This window comes from Protopterus annectens, chromosome 12.part0 (assembly GCF_019279795.1).
Source record: "Protopterus annectens isolate FY-2018-M chromosome 12.part0, PAN1.0, whole genome shotgun sequence".
Taxonomy (NCBI): domain Eukaryota; kingdom Metazoa; phylum Chordata; order Ceratodontiformes; family Protopteridae; genus Protopterus; species Protopterus annectens.
Window position 1 is genome coordinate 858,823,244 of NC_056746.1, and position 26,362 is coordinate 858,849,605.

Here is a 26,362-nt window from a genome sequence, read left to right on the forward strand (position 1 = left end):
GGGAGCAGCCGAAAGAAGAAGAAGAACCTGCAATAGCCTAAGCTGAATTGTAGTATGCCTGTTTCTGAGTCCTAGCGACTGTCTTTAATTCGTCTAGTTCTAGATCCATACAAAATATAGCTTTAGCAAAAGAAAAAAAAAAAGAAATAGAAACTGAAATCATACAAAATGTAGTTTTAACAAAAGAAAAGTGTTTTATGTTTTGTCTGAAATGAAACAGGTCTTTACATTGTTACAACTCTGGGAAAAAGATACATAAAAAGCAGATGCCATTTAGAAATTATACTGTTTTAATTTAAAAAAATGTATAACATCATTATACAGTTTAAGAAAAATGTAGTTATGCTATGTACTATTTTCACCAAAAATGAATCAAGAATTTGTGTTAAGTTGTCTTTTATATCAAATTCTAGCATATGTGATTTATGTTGCATCTACTATGTTACATATGTTGCTACAACTATTTTTTATTTATTTTTACACAGTGAGTCCGTGTCTGAAGCTTCTGGTGTTTCCATTGCCCATTACAAATATAATCACAGATAGTTCTTTGTTGAAGCAAAATAGCATCTTATATTTGCTCTTGGCAGTATGAATACTTTTAGAGACAAAACATTTGATTGCGTCTACAGAGCAGGGACTTTTGCAGGCTTCCCTGGATTCTTAACCTCTGATACAGTAAGCAGTCTGGTAAAAAAATGGGCTGTATTATGCTGGGCCTGGGAGGGCTCTGAGGTGCTGTATGTGTGGTAACACTATCCAACAATGGAACTGTGAATTGTCTGCCTTTCAGCAGCACAGAATGCTTTATTCAAACTGTGAGCTTTCCAGAACAGAGCTTCAAAGCTCAAGGGATGCAGCTTTCAATACATTTCATTCCACTGGAGCTGGGACACACAAACATGTGCATGGCCAGTGGCAAAATTCAGCTACTGCATCTGAACTGAGCCATCAAAGTACACCAGCTAGAAATTCACAGCTTACCCAGACTTCTGCTATGTTCAGGGACGGCAGGGTGGACAAATATGGGTACAAGCCATCAATGTGTAATGTGCTGAAGAGACTAGAGACATTCCAGGAATGGTTGGTTGGAGCCCCAGTCTCTGCTTTGGACCTTGCCAGGGCTGGGTTCTTTTTTTTGGGTTATGGAGACCGTGTACAGTGTTTCTCCTGTGGTGGAATTCTTATGCATTGGGAGGAAGGGGATAGGCCCTTCCATGAACACAAAAAGCACTTTCCCAACTGCAGTTTTGTGCAAAGAGAAGCCGAAGATATTTCCAACTCTCAGAGTCTGACAGATTCTGTGGATGGGCAGTTACTCAGCCAGCTTCAAAGAATAGCTGTGGATGAAACAGCCCAAAGAAGCCAGCCAGCATACCCCGAGATGGAGACCGAAGAGAGGCGAGTGGCTACTTTCAGTAGCTGGCCCCAGTATGCAGCAGTACAGCCAGAGCAGTTAGCTACGGCCGGGTTCTTTTACACAGGTAAGTCATCACTCCTGTATTTATGTAGTGCATAATTCTGTTATCTGTCGTTACAGAATACATAGTTCTCTGATATCTGTGGTGATTCTGATATTGTGAATTGCACTGTCTAGATAAATAGCACACTTGTCTTTAAAGCATAGTTTTTTTTTATGGATGGCGCAGTGGTGCAGCGGTAGCATTGTCGCCTCACATCAAGAGGTTCTCTGGTTCGATTCTCGGCTGGGGTGCCTTCTATGCAGAGTCTGCATGTCCTCCCTGTGTTTGTGTGGGTTTCCTCTGGGTGCTCCGGTTTCCTCCCACATTACAAAGACATACATCTGGAACCTTTCTCCCCAGGCCTCCACTGAAAATTGGCTTTGTTCTAAGTTGGACTTTCCTGGTTAATAAATAAATAAATGCATTTTATACTGTAACTTTGAGCTGACTACAAAACAGTCCTAGAGCATTTGCTATATATCAGAAAATTACTTTCCAGCCTCCCCATATGAACAAACATAAGCCACTCTGTACCAAAACAGTTTAAGCCCTCCCTAACACACACAGGCACACACTTTAAGTATAAATATTAGTATATTATTATTTTACTATAGTTCAGCAGTCAGATGAACATATTTGTTCTCTCCTTCTGTATTTAGTATGGTTCTACTTGAAATTAGTACTGAGTAGTTAATGTTTTAAGCACACAAGATTTTCAGATTTCTATGCTCTTTCCCTGAATTAAGATCTCAGAGACTGGCTTCACATTTTGAGAAGTGCTGTTTTAAAGTATGAGGCTAATATAAAATAATTTACAAATATAACACTCTAAGTTCTCATTATGTTCCCCAGAACATTGTCAGTTTTTTTCTTGTTCAGGTTATTATTGTAATTCACATCATCATGCCTTGTTACTGGGAGGAACACAGAGTCATACCCCTTTAACAAACTACCTGTAACTTTTTAATGCATTTTCTTATGGAAGACCAGGATGAAAGCTTGACAACTGTCCTCTGTCCCATTTGTCTGGGGGCACTATTGCACACGGATTATCTGCCCCAGTATGTGATTAATGTATAATAAATTTGTTTCATTAATAAATTGGTAATCCCACTGAACACTGAACCCATTTTAGGAAGGAAATATGAGCATTGCCTGATTAAGTGGCATTCAGCATAACACAGTATGCAATTTATAAGAGTTAGTCTCGGAACTATAGGATCAAATTTGTTTACGTCTCCTAGCCTTAATCCTCTGAGTCATACTGACAGATATATGTGCTTTGTTACAACCTTGATTATTATATGAGATAGTACCTAAAACATCTTTCAGCATTATACAAACAGCATCAAGAGCAAAGCTTGAGACATTCTTACATTCATAGAACTGATAAGCAAAGTCACTGCTGGGAACACCCGTGTAATGCAGTTGCCCTGTCTTTCTCAGTTAGCTTTTCATTCTGTCTTCTCCTACCCTTTCAGCAGGCTCTGGGTCCCAGCTCCCTCTCTAGAATACGATGTTTCTTTATTTTGGCCATAAATTCTGCTGCTACAGTTGCCACCCCCTCCCTAAAATTTCTATGTCCACTTCTACACTTGTCTGCTCCCACGTAAGTGATATATCTTTATTAGTCCCTCATTTCTGTTTCTCAGGGTATACAGCCAGCGTTTTGGGCCTTCTCTTACTCGTCATGTCTCCCAGCTTTTTTCTTTGTAGTTCTTTGATACAAATTGTCAAGAAGGATGACATGTTTTTTCCTGATGCAGTGCCTAGAATGGAACATGATACTTTAGCTGAAATACTCATATATACCCTTTATCAGTGGGTGGTGGTGTCCATACCTCAGCAGCTCACACCCCTGACAGTGCAACCCAGCATTTGCGTGGCCTTTTCCCGTCATCCTTTGATATTGCACAACATGATTGTTCTTGCTGGCATCAATATTATTCTTCTTGGCCATCCTAGTAATGTGTTTTCTGTTATACATATTGCCTTTTGATTTTTGTATACCCAATGCACAGTTCAGCATTTTTGTATACTAAATCTCCACTTTTAAATCACTGTTGGCTGACTACCCCCTGCCATTCATAGCTGCAGTGGGTGTTGTCTTCACTTCACATATGATTTTATCCTGTAGTCCAAGTATAATGTCTAGCATGCATGTGTGATGAATAGGACCAACTCCTCTGGCTACCAGCTTCTTAGTTAACAGCCGTTATGTCTAACTGATGCCTTCTGTTTTCATTTTTTGGCTAGCTTAACGCTTTCATTTTTCTTCCAAACTGCTTGGCTTACTTTCCTCTATTACTCTTCAGTATTCTTTTCCCTCTCCTGTGTAATTCTCTATAACTTCTGCAGTTATACATACTATAAAAAGAAATGCTATAGTTCATAGGTTCATAGGTAGGTACTAGGCTATCGGTCCAAGGGCCTATGTAAGCCTAGCCAACAAGGTTCCCTGGCTTACACCACCCAAGAAAGTTATTTTCCTGTGCCACTGTCAAGCAGAGACACAGAAGTGATCCCCGGGGTGTATTTCCTATTTCCCATCCACTCATCAAGATTTTTCTTGAAGAGTGCTAATGAAGAACTTTGCTTGACATAGATAGGTAGCCTGTTCCAGAGTATGGGAAGTCTCTGGGATAGGAATCTATCCCTCCAGCATGTCCTGTTTATTGTGGTGCAAGGTTTAGGCCCCTAGAGCATGTAGCTCAGAGGGATTGGGATTTCTTTAGGTGTAGCATGTCCAACAGCTCTGGGTTTGGCACAGCTTTATATGTTAGGCAGAGATCACCTCGGAGTAGGCGATATGCTACGGAGTAAAGCTGGCGTTTTTTGAGATGGTCAGTGTAGGGCATTTGTTTGAGTCCAGTAATCCTCTTTGTGAGGTACTTCTGTGGCCTTTCCAGCTGCTGCAAATGTCTTGTGAGGTACATTCCAAAAGGGCGTTGTACTCTATAATGGGTCTAATGAGTGTCGAGTAGAGGGGAACGATGACCTCTTTTTTCCTGGATGAGAACCCTTTTATGATGAGGTGTGCCATGTAGAAGGACTTCCTGACTACTGTGGTGATGTGACTATCAAAGGAGAGACTACTGACCACCTGGGTCCCAAGGTCTCTTATCACGCATTCGGTGTTAAGTAGATTGCTGCCTATGTGGTAGTTCATGGGTACAGAGTTTTTACCAAAGGGGATGACACTGCACTTTTTGGCATTGAGCTTGAGGCCATGGCTCTGACACCAGGCATCTGTCTCAGAGAGGCCCTTCTGTAGGATGTTCACATCATTTGAGGACTTGACTATGGCTCCTAGTTTGCAGTCATCTGCAAACTTTGTTAGCCAGAGGCCTTCTGTGTTAGCCTGTACTTCAGAGAAGTAGATACCAAACAGGAGCGGTCCCAGGACGGAACCCTGTGGTACTCCACTTGTCACAAGTTTGAGGTCAGATTTGGAGTCTGCAACTTTTACAGTGTGGGTTCTGTCAGTGAGCCAGATGGCAACCCATCTTGTGACGTAGGGATTTATGCCTAGTTTATTGAGTTTAGCTATAATTCCAGAATGGGGGATGGTGTCAAAAGCCTTGGCGAGGTCAAGATAGGCTGTGTGAACCACCTTACCCTCATCTACGGCTTTGATGACTGCCTCAAAGAAGTCGATCAGGTTCAGGAGGCATGATCTGCCTTTCACAAACCCGAACTGGGTGGGATCCAGAGTATGGAGGTTACCAATGTCTTTGTTTATGAGTTCCATGATAATACGTTACATGGCCTTGCAGACCAGGCTCGTCAGGCTAATAGGTCTATAGTTCCCGGGATCAGTGGTGGCTCCCCCTTTGTGGAGTGGGATAACTGTTGCTGTGTGCCATTCAGTGGCCACAAAGCCTGATGTGAGGCTGTTATTGAACATGGTGCTTAAGTGAGGAGCCAGTTCATTCTGAAGTTCATGTAAAACGCAGCCTGGGATGTTGTCCGGTCCCATGGATGCTGTGTTTTTGGCTTTAGAGAGTGCAGCTTTCACCTGAGTAGTTGTGATTACAGGGACTCTGCATTCTTCCTGTATAGATATGGGCCCTTTAGGGGGTGTGGAGGGGTAAAGTTAGCACTGAACCTATCTGCCAGGATGTTGGCAATATCAGCTGGTTCTGTAATTTTCGTGCCTTTGTGCTGTAACTCAGAGCAGATCTGGGTGTTGCCATTGAGATTCTTGACATAGCTATAGAATGCTTTGTGGTTGTCCTTGGAATTAGTGGTGATTTTATTTTTGTAGCTAGCTTTGGAGGATCTTATAAGGGATCTCAGCTTCTTACTGAGGCTGACCAGGGAGCACCACCACTCATGGGATTTTACTCTCTTTTGCAACAGTTTCTTCCTTCTGTTGTAGTTTGTTTATGGCAGGGGGACCACCAGATTGGCTTCCTTTTTTTGGAGGATAGTGTCTTGGTTCTGTTTGGGATAGCACGATCCATGCACTTATGTAAGTGCTTATAGAGCGCATTTGTGTAGGATTCAGCAGTTGTAACTGTATTGTCCATCTGCATGGGTGTCATGAAGTTCACTACTTCTGTCCTAAGAAGCATGAAGTTGGCTTTGGAAAAATTTTTTACTGTGGTTTCCTTAATGGGGGTGGGATGTGGATATCAAGGGTGATTAGCTTATGGTCGGATCGGACCAACGAGGAGTTGACTTCAGGTGTGGAACCCCGGTCACTCATGTTGGTAATGACTAGGTCTAGGATATTGTTGCCCCTGGTGGGGTTGTGAATAAGTTGATCTAGGGCATTGGAATTTATGAATTCCAGAAAGCGTTGCACTAAGGAGTTGGTACATGAGTAGTTTTCCCAGTTAATGGTGGGGTAGTTGAAGTCGCCCATTATTAGAGTGTTTGGTTGAACCCTAATATTTTCCAGTACACCAAGAAAAGAGGAGTGGGAATCCTGGGGCATGGTGGGGGATCTGTAGCAAGCTACAATTTGGATTGCAGTTTTGCCAAGAGTTAGTTGCACTTGGATAACCTCGGATGCATTATGCTGAGCAACTAGCCTGGAGGTGTGGATATCCTTAATGAATATGGACACACCCCCACCTTTGGTGTTTCAGTCCAGGTTACATGGCCAAAATGTGTGGTATGAGTTATAGCCTGGTAGTGCAAGGGTGCTCTCTGGAGCCTTGAACCAGGTCTCAGTCACTGCACAGATATCGATGTTCTCCATTTTAAGGAGTGCCTCGAGTGAGTGCATTTTGAAATTTAGACTTCTAGCATTGAGTAGCATTACCCTCAGTTTTTGCTTGCTTGTTCCTGTTATGGTGGTGAATTTGTTACTTGAACCCTGCCTAAAAAAGGCACTATAGGGGCAGCAAGAGCCTTAGCCAGTATACGGAATCCCAGGGGCGACAAGTGCAGGCCATCTGTGGCAAAGCATCATGGTCTGTTGACCATGTCAACCCAAGCAGACATATACTGGATCCCCTTAGAATGACACCAGAAGCTTAGCCAATTGTTGAAGTCAATCATTTTGTCCTTGTACTGCGGTATCATTCTGGGCGATGACAGAATGCTACTCAGGGTTAGGGTCTTACCTGCCTGGGCTACAAGATCAGAGAGCTCTTCCATCTCTCTTTTCATGTAGTCCAGGGAGGTACGTCTCAGGTCATTCACACCAACATGGACAATGACAGAGTCATATTTGTACTTGTTGTGGAGTGACCTGAGTGCGTGGGTTATGTGGCGGATCCTGGCACCCGACAGGCAGCTGACAGTAACCTTCTCCTTGTTTAGCCGGGTGAGTGGGACATCAGTGTGCCTGACTATGGAGTCACCTATGACTAGTGTGTTGGGTATGTTGTTTTGCCTTATTGGCTGTGTTTGAGTGGCACACTGAGTCTGTGGGCTATGTGTCATTTAGGTTGTGTTGGGGGATGGAGGTTGCTTGTGTTTCTGCTTTGGAGGTCTCTGTTGCTTAGGCAGATTATTATTGAGAGCCTCTGCGAATGTTTTTGAGTTTCTATGTGATGAGTGTGGTGTGGTGCAAATGTTTACCTTCTCCTCATGACTGTCAGGTTCAGTCTTGGCTGGAGATAGCTTTACCTCCAGTTTGGCTAGATAAGTGCATCTCTTACAGCTTGTAGTGTTGGGTGGTAGGAGGAGAGGATTGTCTGTGTACACGAGGCAATTTCTGCATTGCCTCAAGATGCCCAGATTCATCAGATAGACAGGGGAGAACACTGGGAGCTGACCCTTGGACATGCCTGAATAAAAACAATTTTCCTCTAGATAAGTGAGGAAAGTGAGTACAAGAGCTGTTTTTCTCAACGCCAGTGAGAAAAGTAAGTACAAAAACTGTTTTCCTCTAGGTAATGAGGAAGATTGAGTGCTATAGTAATTAGCAGCTTATTTAGTGCTTACAAGTTCTGAACAAGTGCTGAGCGTGAATATATATATCATAAATATCATATTATATATGTCTAACTAGATAAGTAATGTCTGATGTTTAATATTTTTATAGCCTAACCAGTCATTTGTTTGTAAATAGCTACTAGATTCTTATTTGATCTGTTGTAATCCTGGGCTGAATCTGTAAAAGCTCCAGTTTGATCAGTGTTCTACCATGGTTAATAAAGAAGTAAGTATATCCAGCCTGCCTTGGAGCATAATAGTACAAACCATGCTAAAGTTAAGATACTCTAGGTTTCCTATGTCCATTTTGATGGTGGTCCAGTAACAAGATCTGAATTAGGCTAAACTGTTAAAACCTTTGGTGTGCAAAATTGCATCTAGACCCTTATCTGCTGAACAGTTTTGCATTCATCTCCATCAGCCTGCCCAGTATAATAATTTCCATAGTATTGTCTGAAATACAGGATGAGCTCCCTTAGACTTTAATTACCTGCCTTCAGTCTGAACTGTCTCTTGTGCCAAAGGGCCTATATTTGGCACCTTCTAGGCATCAGACAGCACTTCCCATGGAGAAACTGTACAGCTTCATTAATGACCCACTGAATAAATTAGCCAGTTCAACACCCATGGTTATAGAATGCAAGCAGAGATTCATTGTATACCATCTCCTTAAAATGTCCTGATTTTTCTCTAAATCCTCCCTCATGTCTTTTCCTTTTCTGCATCATTTCTTTGTTGCCATCCTTCAATTTCCATAATGGTGTGCTACTGTCTGTCTCTTTTTAACCCAGGAAAAAAATAAAATAGATTATCAGATGATCTTATTTCCTTATCTTACCTTCCAGATTATTAGTGCTTCTGTTTTGTTATTGGTTAGAAAAAGAGCACACAGACATTGGTTCCTGACTGTCTCTGATTGGGCAGTGTTCCCTGATTGGTCTGGTTTTGAACTTTTGTGCATCTTAGCTCTCCTAAACGGAGCTGCTGTATGTAATATCCAAGGCATCTACTCAGAGAAAAGCTACAGGGAGGACATGCAGACCCATAGAGCATTTGGGGCAAGACTGCTGATCACCAATAACCTGACACCTGCTTCTTAAGAACTGGCATGGGATTAGTGCTACTGTTTTGCTTCTGTTGAAAGAAGGAACACAAGAATATTGATTCCTAACTGAGTATAGCTGCAGTGAGACAAGTACTCATAATAACCAAGTAGTAGACAATAGTTGATTCACCACTATTTATTACTCTTAGCTAACGTAATGAGTGGCTAAAGTAGTGAGATTTTGCTGAAATTAGTTTACTGGTTCCATCTGGCAGGAGCAAAATTATCCCAGGTTATTGTGGGCATTACTTATTACTGAGGATAAATTCCAGTGTTTTACTATTGGTTGGCGTGCTCTATCAAGTTTTTTGTTGATTATGTTCTATGTTACTTGGCATTTAGAGCCTTAACTTCCTCTATACAACCTACTCGCCCAATTCCTATTGTACTTTGAAATACACAGTAGTTGTGCAAAGAGGCCCTGGTTTGCACTAGATTGCATTCTTTATTTATTTAACATTTGTTTACTGGGAAAGTCCGACTTGGAACAAAGCCAATTTTCAGTGAAGGCCTGGGGAAAAATGCTCCAGACCCATGTCTTTGTAACATGGGAGGAAACCGGAGCACATGAAGGAAACCCCCACAAATACAGGGAGGACATACAGACTGCACAGAAGGCACCCCAAACAAGAATCGAAGTGGAGACACTCTTGCTGTGAGGCAACAACGTTACTGCTGCACCATTGTGCATGTTGCTCTTCATGTGTAGACTTAGATTGTTTAGACAGCACCTCCAGTAAATCGGCTCCAAATCACATAGGTGCAAACTCCTCTACAACTCACATTAGTAAGCACCTAGAACCATGGATCTTTCCTTTCCAGCCCTCTGTAGCCAGACTGATTGAAATGGGCATCCTGAGACAATGCAGCAATTGTCTCATGTTTACAGACAACTATTTACTACAAAAACCTGTAGACATAGTGTGAGAGATGTAGTTATACAATGTTATTGCAGGCTAAGCTCTCACATAAAGCCATATTATTGCAGGCTAAGCTGTCGTATGAATCCATGACAAATAACAAGCAGGTTGTATCACATAACACCACATTAAACACAGCACCCACAGCTCAGATTAAATACTTGCACCTTCATATGCTGAGGCTGTTAAACGTAATCTACCTAAACCACAATGGCCTCCTAAAAGTAACTTAAGAATTAAGTACCTTCAGCAACCTCACAGACCCACAACACAGGAAGTACCCACTATGAGACATATTTCAAAGAGTCACCCTGACTCTTTTCAAAAGTCCATAAGGCAAACCTCTACACAATCCAATGTTCTAGTTATAGGTGACTACATAGTGAGACACTGGATACACCAGTCAAAAAGCTATGAAAGGAGATTATCACAGTCAGTTGCCTGTCAGCTGCCAGGATTCACCACATTATGCAAGCACTCGAGTCTTTGCACTACCAGTACACACATGACACATACATAGTACATGTGGGTGTAAATGACCTCTTGCACTGTATGACATGAGTAATGATGAAGTTCTCAGAATATGTGTATGCGGATAGTAGGAATCAAGCCTTTAGTAGCATTCTACCATCACCAAGAATGATGCCACAACACGAACAAGATTGTTTTCAATCCTTCACTTCAGGGAGTCAGTATTTGATTCACAGGAGAAAGACCTGGCTTATACTTCCCAGATGTCTTCCTCCATAGATTATGATATAGAGATTGAGGACATCCTTTTCTCTGCTTCTTCAATGGAGGGTGTCTTATTTGGTGATATCTTATCTAAGATGAAGAATTACTTTAAATGGGAGACATTGTCTGATACCGCAAAACATTATTTCAACCTATGAGATATGAATGCTTCACAGCCAGACGCCATTCTTCCAGTCTTAGGTTTTCCAGGTTGTCTTTCTGGCTGTATTCCTGGAACCAGATTCCCAGGCCTCTCCTCTTAGGAAGCCAGACCTCTTTTACAGCTCCAGGATTCCATTGAGTACCTATTTAGAAATCCTGCAGCAGATCCAGCAGTGGTATCCTTGATTCCAGAGAGTAGTCAAAGTTGGTTCAAGTCTATTACATACATCGCACTGACAGGGAGAGCAAACTCTTTGACCACTTTGAAAAGAAAGTTTATACAGCAGCAATTCTGGCCTTCAGGGACCACAGCTGCCAGACTGATATAATATAGTATCAATGTGAGCTCCTGAGTGACTTGAGGACAAAAAGTAGTGGAGATTATTGATGCTGTCCCAAAGACAAAGCTTTTCAAACTAATCCAGTTTAATTTAACAAACTGGAAAATGCACTAGGAAATGTGGCTATGAAGTTTCAGGGAAAAACTATGTAGGTAAAAGAAAAAAAGAACTATAAAAATTGGAGAAGGAGACCAAAAAGTGATACCCAAAGTGCTTAACTCAACAGATACCATGCTCCTTCCCTCTCCCACATGCCTTCCCACACTGCTACCCCAGCCCTTAGACATGCCAAACTCCCTTTATCCAAACAAAGAAGACATAATGATAGAGTCAGGATGGCATTATTTGCAGAGTAGTGGAAAAATGTTATACAGGGCAGGTAGTTTCTAAAAGTAGTGTTGCAAGGATACAGATTACACTTTAAAGCCAAAGTTTTTAGGGGTTCCACAGATTCAAAAGGGACAAAGATAGCTAGTGCCACCTTTGGTAAATTTTGTGGGTCTGCTGTTAATTAATTGGTTCTTGTTGCTCTGACCCACATGGCCATCAGGCCTCTTTCAGACAAGTGACAGTCTTATGCCTCATTAGTTTTACCCAGAGGTGAAAACTAAGCATAGAATAGTGGTGCCATCACGTATTGAAGGAAGGGAGTTTGCTGATAGTCCGTTACCCCATGGCACATGCCCATTAAATAGCTCTAAGGTTGTCTTGCAGTGGGCATCAGTAAAGGCATATCACTCACTTCCAGAAGAGATACAACCCTTATGTGGACACCAAGGCTGTGTTTGCAGTATTAGAGGCCAGAGTCTAAGTGAGTGGAACTGTTTGAAGGTAACTTCAATATTCTTTTGGATTTGTTGCACCCGCTGTCAAGTTCCTGATGGATGCAAGGCAGGACAAGGATCTTCTCCTTCATAGGTTCATAGGTAGGTACTAGGCTATTGGCCCAAGGGCCTAAGTAAGCCTAGCCAACAAGGTTCCCTGGCTTACGCCACCCAAGAAAGTTATTTTCATGTGCTCCTGTCGAGCAGAGCCACAGAAGTGATCCCCGGGGTGTATTTTCTATTTCCCATCCACTTATCAAGATTTTTCTTGAAAAGTGCTAATGAGAACTTTGCTTGACATAGATGGGTAGTTTGTTCCAGAATATGGCAAGTCTCTGGGACAGGAATCTATCTCTCCAGCATGTCCTGTTTATTGTGATGACAAGGTTTAGGTCCCTAGTAGCTCGGAGGGATTGGGATTTCTTTAGGTGTACCATGTCCAACAGCTGTGGGTTTGACATAGCTTTATATGTTAGGCAGAGATCACCTTGGAGTAGGCGGTAAGCTATGGAGTAAAACTGGAGTTTTTTGAGACGGTCAGTGTAGGGCATCTGTTTGAGGACAGTAATCCTCTTTGTGAGGTACTTCTGTGACCTTCCAGCTGCTGCAGATGTCTTGTGAGGTACATTACAAAAGGGGCATTGTACTCTATAATGGGTCTAATGAGTGTCAAGTAGGGGGGAACAATGACCTCTTTTTTCCTAGATGAGAACCCTTTTGTGATGAGGTGTGCCACATAGAAGGATTTCCTGACTACTGTGGCAATGTGATTATCAAAGGAGAGACTACTATCCACCTGGGTCCCCAGGTTTCTCATCACACATTTGGTGTTAAGTAGACTGCCGCCTATGTGGTAGCTCATGGGTACAGAGTTTTTACCAAAGGGAATGATAATACACTTTTTGGCATTGAGCTTGATTCCATGCCTTTGACACCAGGCATCTGTCTCAGTGAGGCCCTTCTGTAGGATGTCCACATCATTTGGGGACTCAACTATGGCCCCTAGTTTGCAGTCATCTGTGGACTTCATTAGCCAAAGGCCTTCTGTGTTAGCCTGTACTTCAGAGAAGTAGATACCAAACAGGAGAGGTCCCAAGACTGAACCCTGTGGTACTCCACTTGTCACTGGTTTGAAGTCAGATTTGGAGTCTGCAGCTTTTACAGTGTGGGTTCTGTCAGTGAGCCAATTGGCAACACATCTTGTGATGTAGAGATTTGTACCTAGTTTAGTGAGTTTAGCAATAATTCCAGAATGGGGGATGGTGTTGAAAGCCTTGGCGAGGTCAAGATAGACTGTGTGAACCACCTTACCCTCGTCTACAGCTTTGGTGATTGCCTCAAAGAAGTTGATCAGGTTCAGGATGCATGATCTGCTTTTCACAAACCCAAACTGGGTGGGGTCCAGAGTTTTGAGGTTACCAATGTCTTTGTTTATGAGTTCCATGATGATACGTTCCATGGCCTTACAGACCAGGCTCATAGGGCTAATATAGCGATAGTTCCCAGGATCAGTGGTGGCTCCCCCTTTGTGGAGTGGGATAACTGTCGCTGTGCGCCATTCAGTGGGCACAAAGCCTGATGTGAGACTATGATTGAAAATGGTGCTCAGGTGGGGAGCCAGTTCATTCTGAAATTCATGTAAAATGCAGCCTGGGATGTTGTCCAGTCCCATGGATGCTGGGTTTTGGCTTTAGAGAGTGCAGTTTTTACCTGCGTAGTTGTGATTACAGGGGCTCTGCATTCTTTCTGTATAGATATGGGCCCTTTAGGGGGTGAGGGGGGGTAAAGTTAGCACTGAACCTATCTGCCAGGACATTGGCAATATCAGTTGGTTTTGTAATTTCCATGCCGTTGTACTGTAACTCAGAGCAGATCTGGGTGTTGCCATTGAGATTCTTGACATAGCTATAGAATGTTTTGTGGCTGTCCCTAGAATCAGTGGTGATTTTGTTTTCATAGCTAGCTTTGGAGGATCTTATAAGGGATCTCAGCGTCTTACTGAGGCTGACCAGGGAACTCCTCCACTCATGGGATTTTACTCTCTTTTGCAACATTTTCTTCCTTCTGTTGTAGAGTTCGATTATGACAGGAGACCATCAGATTGGCTTCCTTTTTTTGGGGGATAGCATCTTGGTTCTGTTTGGGATAGCACGATCCTTGCTCTCGTGTAAGTGCTTATAGAGTGCATCTGTGTAGGAATCAGCATTCATAACTGTATTGTCCATCTGCATTGGTGTCATGAAGTTTGCCACTTCTGTCTTAAGAAGCATAAAGTTGGCTTTGGAGAAATTTTTTACCCTGATTTCCTTAATGGGGGGTGGGGGCGGGATGTGGATATCTTGGGTGATTAGCTTATGGTCGGATCTGACCAACGAGGAGTTGTTAATGACTAGGTCTAGGATATTGTTCCCCCTGGTGGAGGTGTGAATAAGTTGATCCAGGGCATTGGAATTTATGAATTCCAGAAAGCATTGAGCAAAGGAGTTGGTACATGAGTAGTTTTCCCAGTTAATGGTGGGGTAGTTGAAATCGCCCTTTATTAGAGTGTTTGGTTGAACCCTAATATTTTCCAGTATATCAAGAAAAGAGGAGTGGGAATCCTGGGACATGGTGGGGGATCTGTAGCATGCTACAATTTGGATTGAAGTTTTGCCCAGAGTTAGTTGCACTTGGATAACCTCGTATGTATTATGCTGAGCAACTAGTCTGGAGGTGTGGATATCCTTAATGAATATGGACACACCTCCGCCTTTGGTGTTCTGGTCCAGGTTAGGTGGCCGAAAAGTGTGGTATGAGTTATAGCCTGGTAATGCAGGGGTGCTGTCTGGAGCCTTGAACAAGGTCTCAGTCACTGCACAGATATTAATGTTCACCATTTTAAGGAGTGCCTCGAGGGAGTGCATTTTGAGATTTAGACTTCTAGCATTGAGTAGCATTGCCCTCAGTTTTTGCTTGCCTGTTCCTGTTATGGTGGTAAATTTGTCATTGGAACCTTGCCTAAAAAAGGCACTATAGGGGCAGCAAGAGCCTTAGCCAGTGTCCGGAATCCCAGGGGTGACAGGTGCAGGCCATCTCTGGCAAAGCATCGTGGTCTGTCAACCATGTCGTCCCAGGCAGATAGATACTGGATCCCCTTAGAATGACACCAGAAGCTTAGCCAATTGTTGAAATCAATCATTTTATCCTTGTACTGAGGTATCGTTCTTGGCGATGGCAGGATGCTACTCAGGGCTATGGTCATACCTGCCTGGGCTACAAGATTGGAGAGCTCTTCCATGTCTCTTTTCATGTAGTCCAGGGAGGTATGTCTCGGGTCATTCACACCAACATGGAGAATGACAGAGTCATATTTGTACTTGTTGTGGAGTGACCTGAGTGCGTGTGTTATGTGGTGGATCCTGGCACCCGACAGGCAGCTGCCAGTAACCTGCTCCTTGTTTAGCCTGGTGAGTGGGAAATCAGTGTGCCTGAATGTAGAGTCACCTATGACTAGTGTCTGACTGTGCTGACTCTGGTGTTCTGTGGTACCCCTAAAACTTTTACTTAGCCTATTTCTGATGCTATTTGACTTGCTAATGTACAGTAAATCCATCAGTACTGGGTTGGGAGAGACAGGTCACTTCTTAGCAGTCTGCAGTTTACAGATTATAATGACCAAGCTTTGAATCAGTCCATGTAGGACATGTTGTTTAGGCCTTTTATTCTTTTAGTAAGGTATCTCTGTGGGGTTCCAATTGTTGCATGTCTTTGGACAGATACGTGCCAGTGGGGGAATTATACTCAATGACTGGCCTAATGATGACTGAGTAAAAGAGGACAGTGACATCTCTAGATCTAGACACAATCCCTTTGTTTATAAGGTGTGCAATATAGAAGGAATATTACTACAATAAGCATCACAGATAAAAAAGCTAAATTTACTAAAAATCTTGCCTAACTCAGTCATGACCACAAACCTATACCTACTGTTACCTTAAAATCTCAAATTACTTCGAGAGTAGTACAGATGAGAACCATACCAGAATCTTTAGAAAAAAGCCTTCTCAAAGAAATGTGGCTTATCATTCGGAGCTTTCCCTACTGTTGTATTGACCCTATATCAGCCCTGTCTACCATTTACATCTCGATAGCTCCTGTTCAGGGTAGACTATACCCACTTAAAATGTTCAGAAAGCAAGGCATAAAAACACCTTAGCTTACTGATTAATTGAGACATCAGATAAAATGCAGAGACAAGATGTAGAAGCTATGGAAATCAGACCCCTGTATCAATAATTAACATTCTGAATACCTGAAGTAAAATGGGAAAAGGAATAATAAGTGCAAAGTCTGCTAATGCTCACTGTAACTTATGGCTGCCTAAAAAGTTCTGGCATTCATTCAGAACTGTTGCTAACAATAATGTTTTCCCCAAAATGGCAACAGGTAAAGTACTTGGTAATATAGTTAAGAACATGCAGGATGAAAATGTCAGCCTTCCTCCAGCTCAGACATTTTTGCTTTTACAATAACCAGTTATCAACTCCAGCCACACCTGCTCATAAATATTTACAGTACCTACCATTCTACTTCCGGGAGAGTGATGGAAGAAAGGTACCAAGATCTTGGTAAGAGAAACTGCACTTAAATCCCTGAATTTCGTACTGTGCACCCTAGAATCCTGAACCTACTATGTAAATCACTTGCTTTCAATATTACTTAGCACCAAGTCTGTGTTTTATGATTTCATATATGCACTCATAGTGACCCTTCTCAAGACTCCTGCACCAGTAGCAGCTACAGACTTTCAGACAATTGCTAACTTATGCCTTCTCACTAACATTCTTCTAGAAAAAATATACTAAGAAAAAAATATGCTATCAGATCATAGAATGCATTCTCAAATGTTATATTCTTGCAAACAAACTGCAAAAAATTTGCCCCAGTTATATTTAAATGACAGCGCTATACTAACCCATTGACCAAACCGGCTTTAAGAAGGACAAGAGCATGCTAATTGGTAATTTCTAGACCACAGCCATACTATTTGGCAACCCTCAAAAGCTGAAAGGGGGCAACAACACCACCATCATAAACCAGACACAGTGGCCAAAACACACAGCAAAGCTACCTTGGCATCCTATTCATCTAAAACTTTTCTTTTTTAACCCATCTTGAAGCAGAGGTCAGTGGAGTCCTTACCCAGCCAAAGGTCTCTTACAAGATGTCAAATCATCTCATTGTTGAGGCAAGATGGACTTTAGCCATTGATATATTGCTCTTTAGGCTAGTGTATAGCCGATTCATAACTAATTTACCACCCCTCAAAATATTACACTTTTGCAAACTAAAAGCAAAAGACTTCAGTTTATATGTCTGATGGACTTTGTCTGTCTGCTTCTTCCAAAACATACCTTCTACGAAATACTCTTACTTTTTAATTTTTGTATGAGGGATTCTGTCCACAACTAAAAAATAAACTTCTGATAAATGAACAAATATATTCACAATGAAGCACTGTGGTATTGCAATTTGTAGACCATTTAGGCTAAGTACTACAGAAAGAACATTTGCAAAAGTAGCTTGGGCAGCTTTGGACAACATGACAGAAAACATCAAGCAAAATGCTAAACTGAAAAACTTTAGGAAAAGGCTTTAAACCATGACTGACACTTGATAATTAATAAATGATATAATTCTATGGATCTAGCTTAGCAGAACCCAAAGGCATGCATGACTGGGACTTTAATGCCTACTAACCTTAGGTCTGATTACTGACCTCATCTCAAATGAAATTCCCTGAAACGCACTGTATATACTACTGCAATAAATACAATATGTACCAGTTCCAGTTTTAACAGCTTTACTTCTGTACTGCACCTCTATTTCCCAATATTACACATAAGGAATGTATTTCATACCACTACCAGTATCCGGGTATACTTCCTGGTTTGACTTGGCTCTTTCCTCCTACTGCTCTACTTCTTTCGTTCAGTAATTGAATAATTGGTTTCATTTACAGTTCAACAGTCAGTGACGCTGATGAAATATTACTATTTTAAGAGAGCAGTGCTCATTGACTTTGCTGTTTTGAGTCTTGTTGCTCTGAAACTGGTATAGAAATATAAATGTCTTAAACACCTACTTATCCCACATATGGGCTATTTTATCCTCATTCTAGTTTGCATCAACAAGCATTCAGAACTGCACTGAAGCTAGAAATTCCTTCAACTTTGGTGCTTCCCACATCAGGGCTATAACTATTGATCAGCTAAAGTGTTAACAAATTGATGTGTTAAACTGCAAAGACATGCTAACTGCCATTTCTATCTGCTCTACTACCCATCTTTTCTTTCTGATCTTCAGGCAATTCTTGGATGCTGTTCACTGCTGTCTTGTATTCTGGTTGCAGTACTGACCAATGGTCACAGTGCAAATGTAAATACTGCATGTTTTACTTATGATCACTGCAATCATATATATGTACATAGGTTACTTATATGTTCATCTGTTATATTATTGCAGTGAATGATGTACATGTATGTTACAGCAAGCGTACTTGCCAGAATAAGCATCTAGGTTTTGGGACCAAAGAACAAATAAGTATTACTTGTACAAACTACAAAGTGCTGATAGATGGAAGTCATACCTTGCTGTTGCTGGACAAGGGATTTACACTATTATTGCTAGTGATGTGGCTCAGGAGCAATTTTTCTCTTCTACAGTCTCACAGGATATTTGCAGCTGCATTGTATTATTTATATGCCCATATTTTCTTTTAACAACATAGGCTACTGTTATGTCTACAAGAAATAACGTGTTTTCCAAGACACTGTTGCATTTCACCCACGTGCCATTTGAATTAAAACTGTGTGGTAACCAGATGTATTAGGTTGAACCTAGAATTTTTATGTAATGAGTTTTAGACATATGTATTTATAGTAATTACTTTCTCACTTTATTGTATGTGATTATATAGCCCACATCTTGGCTAGAAATAGTCCAGGGACCAATACACTTACCTAATTGACACAAGTAAACTGTTACCCCTCCATGAATTTTGTCATAGAAAAGCTGAACCATGGCCCCCTTTGAATCAACAGCAACAACAACTCTTTAAGTTTTTGATGTGGAAAATGGCTCTCTTAATTGTTATCATATTGGATAAGAGAATTTCTGAGTTACAACTACTGATGTGCAATGAATCATTCCTGAATTTTCAGAAGGATACAGTTAGCTTATACACACACCTTTCCTTTATGGTGTAGAGAGTCACAGAAATGTATCCAAATTAATTAATATAGCTGCTAGTGATCCACAATATTAAGGAGAAACAAGTTTGCAAGTTTATTAGATGTCCATAGGCAACTGAGATACTGACTATACAGTGCAATGAATATGAGTCTCTGATCAATTTTCATGTCTGTTATATCTAAAAGAGAAGAGAAACCAGTCTTTAAGCAGAACATCTATAAAAGCCTGATGTTGTATTTCCTTTTGTTATCTAGTTCATGGCACAAAACTAGACTGTCATCGAAGGTCATCTTCTACAAAAGGCACAAATGCAGCTATTGAATTTTTAAGATGGCTCAGTACATAAACCTTACCTAGAGGCAGTCCCTCTATCCTCTCTTGACACCTTTTCAAAGCATTACAAGTTGGCTATCACACCCACAAACACAGCAGGATTTGCTGTGGCCAATATTCAGGGCCTCCTCCAACCTACTAAAGGAAAGTAACTCCCACCCATCTGTAGTAAGCTCTGGGAGTCTTCCCAGTGGTTATTACTATTGTAATAGTGATCCATAAAATTAACATAGTAAAGTTGTGAAAGGACTTTACCCTAACAGTAGATGTTAGAGTAGGATTACTGTTACAGTCATGTTGTCCTCCGACCTTCCCCTCTTTTTGTTGCTGCAATTTAGTTATGGTGTCTGTACCTAGAGTCCTATTTCCTCCCTGATATCTACATTTGCCCCTCTCACAGGACTGCTAGCCTCCTTTGGTCTGGATGAATTTAAGGGAGTCCATATTCCTAAGGTCCTTTTGCACCATATAATAGGAATACCCAGGAGACACATTGTAGTAGGTTCTCCTCCTCCTGGTTAAGATTAAGCTATGAGACAGACATGGAGTCCTTACTCTATTCTCCATGGGCAAGAAAGATCCAAAGATAGTGTGGGCAGACACCCATTTATACTGGAAATGTGTTGACATCCCATGAACACAGATGTTTACAAAGCCAGGAAGAAAAAAGTTACCACGTTTGGATGTTGGGCTGGACATTCGGTCTTCTGTGGTATAAATCCCTGTAGTTATTACTACTACAACAATGCGCTTACTTGAAAATCTACTGTTATGCTAAGTTCCTTACAGAGCTGTACTTTAACTGCATCTGAATATCCCTATGTTGTCCTGGCTAATTTTGCCTTCCTGATAAAATTTGTGATTTTTTTTACTAAATGTGTGGATTGAACATTTTATCTAAAAATTAATTATTCAAATAGTTTTCTGAGTCACTCATATCAATAAATCAAATGTCTCTGATTCTTGGCCTTTGTCCCACTCCAGCAGAAAACCATTCGCTCCGTAAGGATGGCGTGCAAGGTCAAATCAGCAATGTAAAACCACCAACGACCAGCAAAAACGATAGTGAACACACAGTAATGAAGATATAATTATTTATTTATAATTTCTCCAAATCCAGACCGGTTTCGGCTATTCAGCCTTTATCAATGGATACAAAATTTTTTTTGAGTGAAATAAAGCAGCCTGCATTTATACTAATCTCTGATTACCTGGAAGCAGTGGTACAGCACCACCTAGTGGATGGAGTATCAAAATGCATATGCCATCTTAGTTACAAAGCATATGACCAGTGACAGAGATATAGATGTTAAATCATATTTTCAAAGATAAAAATCAAAGCTTTGGACAAGAGTCACCATATGTGCATACACATTACATGGTGATAAACCAATAACATAGTCTATATTTATTTATATGTACATACCTTGGTATTCAAAAACAGAAAATGGTACATCTATATACAACTGGTATATATATTTTAGTGTGATGACCACATGTTGATAAGAACTAAAATAAAAAATAAAAAAGTAATGATCATATAATGTATTACAAAATAGGGTAAAAAAATTGTAGCCTCATTATCAGCTATACTATTGATTATAATGATATGAAATAATCTCCTTGTAGAAAGTACAAATTCATCATTGTAATCATACAATACTCAATGTTTCAAACCATCATAACAGATATGAATACAAATCCGTGCATATACATGTTTGTATCCTAAAAAAGTTTTTACCATACTTTGTTGAGTATAATGTGAATAGTAGTAGGCCTAACCACCATTGAATTGTTCTTACTAATTCTTGATCTGTATGAGTATTTGATATTGTAACCATAATTATGAAATCATCCAGTATTATATGAAACTCACAGATGGTCATTCAGACCTGGGGGAAATAAACATCCAAGGTTGGTGATCCAATATTGTTCCTTATGGTTTAAAATGGTGTGCCAACCTTGTTGGTTGTTCCTATCTCCCTGAATTTTGTCAATGATCATGAACATAAACTGAGCATTGGGATGTTGTATCGTATGTCTGTACAAAGCATTTGTTTCTTTTTTGTTCCTCATGTCACTACGATGTTCTGTCATCTTTATTCTAAGAGATCTAGAAGTTTGACCAACATAGAAGGCTTTAGTTAGAACATAAATTACAAAATTAATTATATATATTTGATTTCATTTTAAAACACTTCCTTTAAAACCAATTTTAATAAAAAATAACAATCTTAATAATAACAAGAACTATAATGATTTGAAAATTGTTCAAACTAAAAATATATATATATATATATATATATATATATATATATATATATAGCTAAGCTTAAATACAACACAAATTAACATTATTATTAAACATCTAAAAAAATTTAGAAAAATACTTAAGTATAATACAAATATTACTCTAGGATAAAATATTGCCATTACCACTATTAACATATATATGAAAGGTAACTGTTACATATTGATTAAAATACTTTCCCAGTGATAAATGGCTTTTTACATTGTTCTAGGTAAAATTTCTTTTTGAGGTAAAGACGAACAACATTATGTTTAAATATTTACCATGGTCCATAAAATACATTCTGACAAAATGCTAAACGATAATAAAATACAACATCTGTCTCATTCTAAACTGAGCAAAAAAAAGTCAGTTTATTTTTTAACTCAAATTTGTTCGTCATTTACATGGAAATTAAGCGGTGAGATACGCGTATTATTAATATAATTTAAAAATACCCAAATAACCAAAATATATGTAAATGTACACCTTGGATCAATGGTTAATATTTTATTAAAATATTAATAAAAAAGCAAATTTCAGAGGTGGATTAATAAGGTTGTCCCAAAATTGTGTTGTATGTATTAAATTTTAGACTATATATATATATATAACTATATATATATATATATATATATGTTTTAAATTTTTTTAGATCATAAAACATAAAACAAACCATGTATTTATATATTAGTATTCAACAATAATGTTTGCAGAATTTACAGGTTTTTTACAAAAAGTAGGTTAATGTTTTGATATATCGACATTTATAATTTTAGATTAACTGTTTTTAAAATAAATATGTTTCTTAGAATCCAGTATATAAACGATTAATTTATATATTAGAAATTTTGTAATGAAATCGATATTTATTATTTATTAGTTTAGCAATATGAAAATTATAAACTTTTGGAATCATTACAATTGATCTTCATTGATTAATTTTTTAATTATACAGAGTAATATATTTATGTTGAATTACAATTCATATAAATATTTGTAATTGCATGCATGGGCGTGTGAAGAGCTGCTCACATAAAAAGTTTATCTTTATAGCATACTTAGATGATGATTGTTTTATATTACTTCAGTATTTTCTTCTAAGTTTGTAGTTTTTTGTGTTTTTATAACATAGAAGGCTTTACATTGGCAGGTAGCTAAGTAGATAATCCATGTACTGCTACAATTTCCAAACACCCTTGTTTTAAATACACGATTGGTGTTGGCACTGGTGAATTCTTTTAGTGTACTGACTTGTAGGCAGGAGCAGCAGTGACCACATGGAAAAGTACCAGTTAATTTATCTCCACTAATAGTGGTCTGATGATATACCGCTCCTCCCCCTTCTCTGTTTTTGTAATGTGAAAATAGCCCTCCCAAATCCTTGCCTCGTCTGTATGACATCTGACACTGAGGGCCTAATATTGTCCTTAAACTGTCATTAGCCAAAAGAATTTTCCAGTTGGAATTCAATATATCCCTGACAATTGGTTGGTTCCTGCCATATGTGGTAACAAATCTCAAGATAGATTCCTGATGAGCATGCCCTGATTTTTTGTATTGTAACAATGTCCTTCTAATTATTGGTTTTGCTCCATGAGCAAGCTTGATATATGTCCATGTCTCTATATCCTCTGTCCTGAAATCTGTGGTATAAATCTAGTCTGGCATGTTCAAATTCCTCATGAGATGAGCAAATGCGTCTAATACGCATAAATTGAGACTTAGGGATGTTGCGGATGGTGTGGTTCGGGTGCATACTGGAGGCATGTAACAAAGTATTGTATTGAGGGTATTTTCTGAATGTTTTAGTACTTAGAGTGTCATCTTTGTTACGGTAAACAGTGACATCCAAAAAGTCGATAGTACTAATGTTACTTGTAACCGTAAACTCAATACCCCAAATGTTACCATTCAGGTAATCCATGAATTCCTTTAAATATACTTCATCCGTCTTCCACACCATCCAGCAATCATCCAAATATCATCGCCAGATATCGATTTCCACCATGCAAATATTATGTGATCTATCATATATCATACATTCTTCAAAATAGGCCATGAATAAATCCGCATAAATGGGTGCAAAGGAAGCTTCCATTGCTGTCCCTTGTAACTGCCAAAAGCATTCTCCATGGAAATAAAAGACATTTTTGTTTAATACATGTTCTGCCATGCAGACAAGTAAGGTATTAAAGCCCGGAGGATATAAGTTTGTTCTCTCAAGCCAGTATTGCAGGGATTGTAGTCCCGCCCAGTGTAGAATGCTCGTGTATAAAGATTTAACATCCAGCGTGCACATTAACCAGTCTGGTTCTAGCTGTGTATCCTGCAAAATTTGTAAAAAGTGCATGGTGTCCTGTAGTCGGGCCCTTACTGATGTTAGAAGGGGTTTAAGATACTGTGTTAGGAATGCTGATAGTGGTTCAGTCAAGGACCCTATCCCTGATACAATGGGTCTACCTGGGGGTTTTGAAATGGACTTATGTATTTTTGGAAGAAGATACAAGATTTGTTTCTGTGGGTCCTTTACAGTGAGATGTTTAACTGTATTTTTTGTTATAATACCCTCATCCTCTGCTAGTTTAAGAAAAGAGTCTATTTCTTTTTTAAAGACCCCAGTTGGGTCGATGTACATTTGCATATAACACCTAGTATCTGCTAACTGTCTTTTCCCCTCATCGAGGTATTCCCCAATGTTCATAACCACCACAGCACCTCCCTTGTCTGCAGGCAGAATGGCAATGTCGCGATTATGCTTTAATTCCTCCAAGGCTACCTTTTCCATGGGTGACATATTCTGGCCCAGAATGTATGACTATGTTCATCAATGAAAAAACTGGGAATAAAACCAAGTCCTTTATTTAGTAGTGTAGTTTGTACATCTGTCAGTTGAACATTAGAAAGGTTCAAAACATTATGAAACTCAAATTCTGTCAATTCAACATTGTTTGTATCAGTCCTTCCATGGAATTGGATCTTATTCTTATATTTGTGCTTGCGACCCCCTCGTCACTTGTTTGTATGTCTAAAGGGTACTGAACATTAGTTTTTTTGCTTCTAGGTGATTCTCGAAAGTTATTACAGTCATTATCTGTGCATGATGAGTCTTCTCCTGAAGTACTAACTAAAGTCTTGTCAGAGGATTTCAGGATAGACCTAGGCCTTTTCTTAGGTTTATTTCCTGGTGTCCCTTGACCAAAATCATAGAATCTCACAGTTTTTGATGTATCAAAAGGATGACCCCTTTGGTAATCAGTGCAGTCCCTATTAAACTTACGTATTTTCCTATCTTTAGTTAGTTGGTCAAAATTAGCCAAATCTTTGGATAATTTGCTAACCAAAGTGGCATATGTTGGTTGTGATTCATATTTCTTACATTCTTCACATGAAGCTTTTACTTCCATTAAACAAATGTCCACCATTCTCTCATAATAAGAAGCAAGGATCTTTACAAACATCATTGATGATTGTTGAAGAGCTTGGTTCCATTCTTTGGTCAGCCTGTCCTCCGACCTACTGACCAAAGGCTGTAACTTGACTCTTAGTCCTCTTGGTGTAATATCCTTGTTAATGTATGCCTTAAAAAGTCTGAGATGCCATATATTGGCACGTAAGATTTTAAGATCCTTATTAAATTTATTGAAGGCCATTTCACAGCCATTGTTAGTATTAATATTTGAGCCACTCGAGCATTCTACACTGAGCGGGACTACAATCCCTGCAATACTGACTTGAGAGAACAAACTTATATCCTCTGGGCTTTAATACCTTACTTGTCTGCATGGCAGAACATGTATTAAACAAAAATGTCTTTTATTTCCATGGAGAATGCTTTTGGCAGTTACAAGGGACAGCAATGGGAGCTTCCTTTGCACCAATTTATGCGGATTTATTCATGGCCTATTTTGAGGAATGTATGATATATGATAGATCACATAATATTTACATGGTGGAAATCGATATCTGGCCACGATATTTGAATGATTGCTGGATGGTGTGGAAGACGGATGAAGTATATTTAAAGGAATTCATGGATTACCTGAATGGTAACATTTGGGGTATTGAGTTTACGGTTACAAGTAACATTAGTACTATCGACTTTTTGGATGTTACTGTTTACCGTAACAAAGATGACACTCTAAGTACTAAAACATTCAGAAAATACCCTCAATACAATACTTTGTTACATGCCTATGCACCCGAACCACACCATCCGCAACATCCCTAAGTCTCAATTTATGCGTATTAGACACATTTGCTCATCTCATGAGGAATATGAACATGCCAGACTAGATTTATACCACAGATTTCAGGACAGAGGATATAGAGACATGGACATATGTCAAGCTAGCTCATGGAGCAAAACCATAGATAGAAGGACATTGTTACAATACAAAAAATCAGGGCATGCTCATCAGGAATCTATCTTGAGATTTGTTACCACATATGGCAGGAACCAACCAATTGTCAGGGATATATTGAATTCCAACTGGAAAATTCTTTTGGCTAATGACAGTTTAAGGACAATATTAGGCCCTCAGTGTCAGATGTCATACAGAC

General features: G+C 39.6%; 1 protein-coding gene across 1 annotated transcript in view; it reads left to right on the forward strand.

Annotated features, from left to right (window-relative positions):
- Positions 1 to 493: 493 nt before the first annotated feature.
- The window catches only part of BIRC7 (baculoviral IAP repeat containing 7), a 517,300-nt gene continuing 491,431 nt past the window's right edge, over positions 494 to 26,362 (forward strand). Inside the window, exon 1 of the mRNA XM_044088967.1 lies at positions 494 to 1,484. Coding sequence (XP_043944902.1) covers positions 743 to 1,484 — 742 coding nt within the window. The 5' untranslated portion in view covers positions 494 to 742. The remainder of the gene's footprint in view (positions 1,485 to 26,362) is intronic.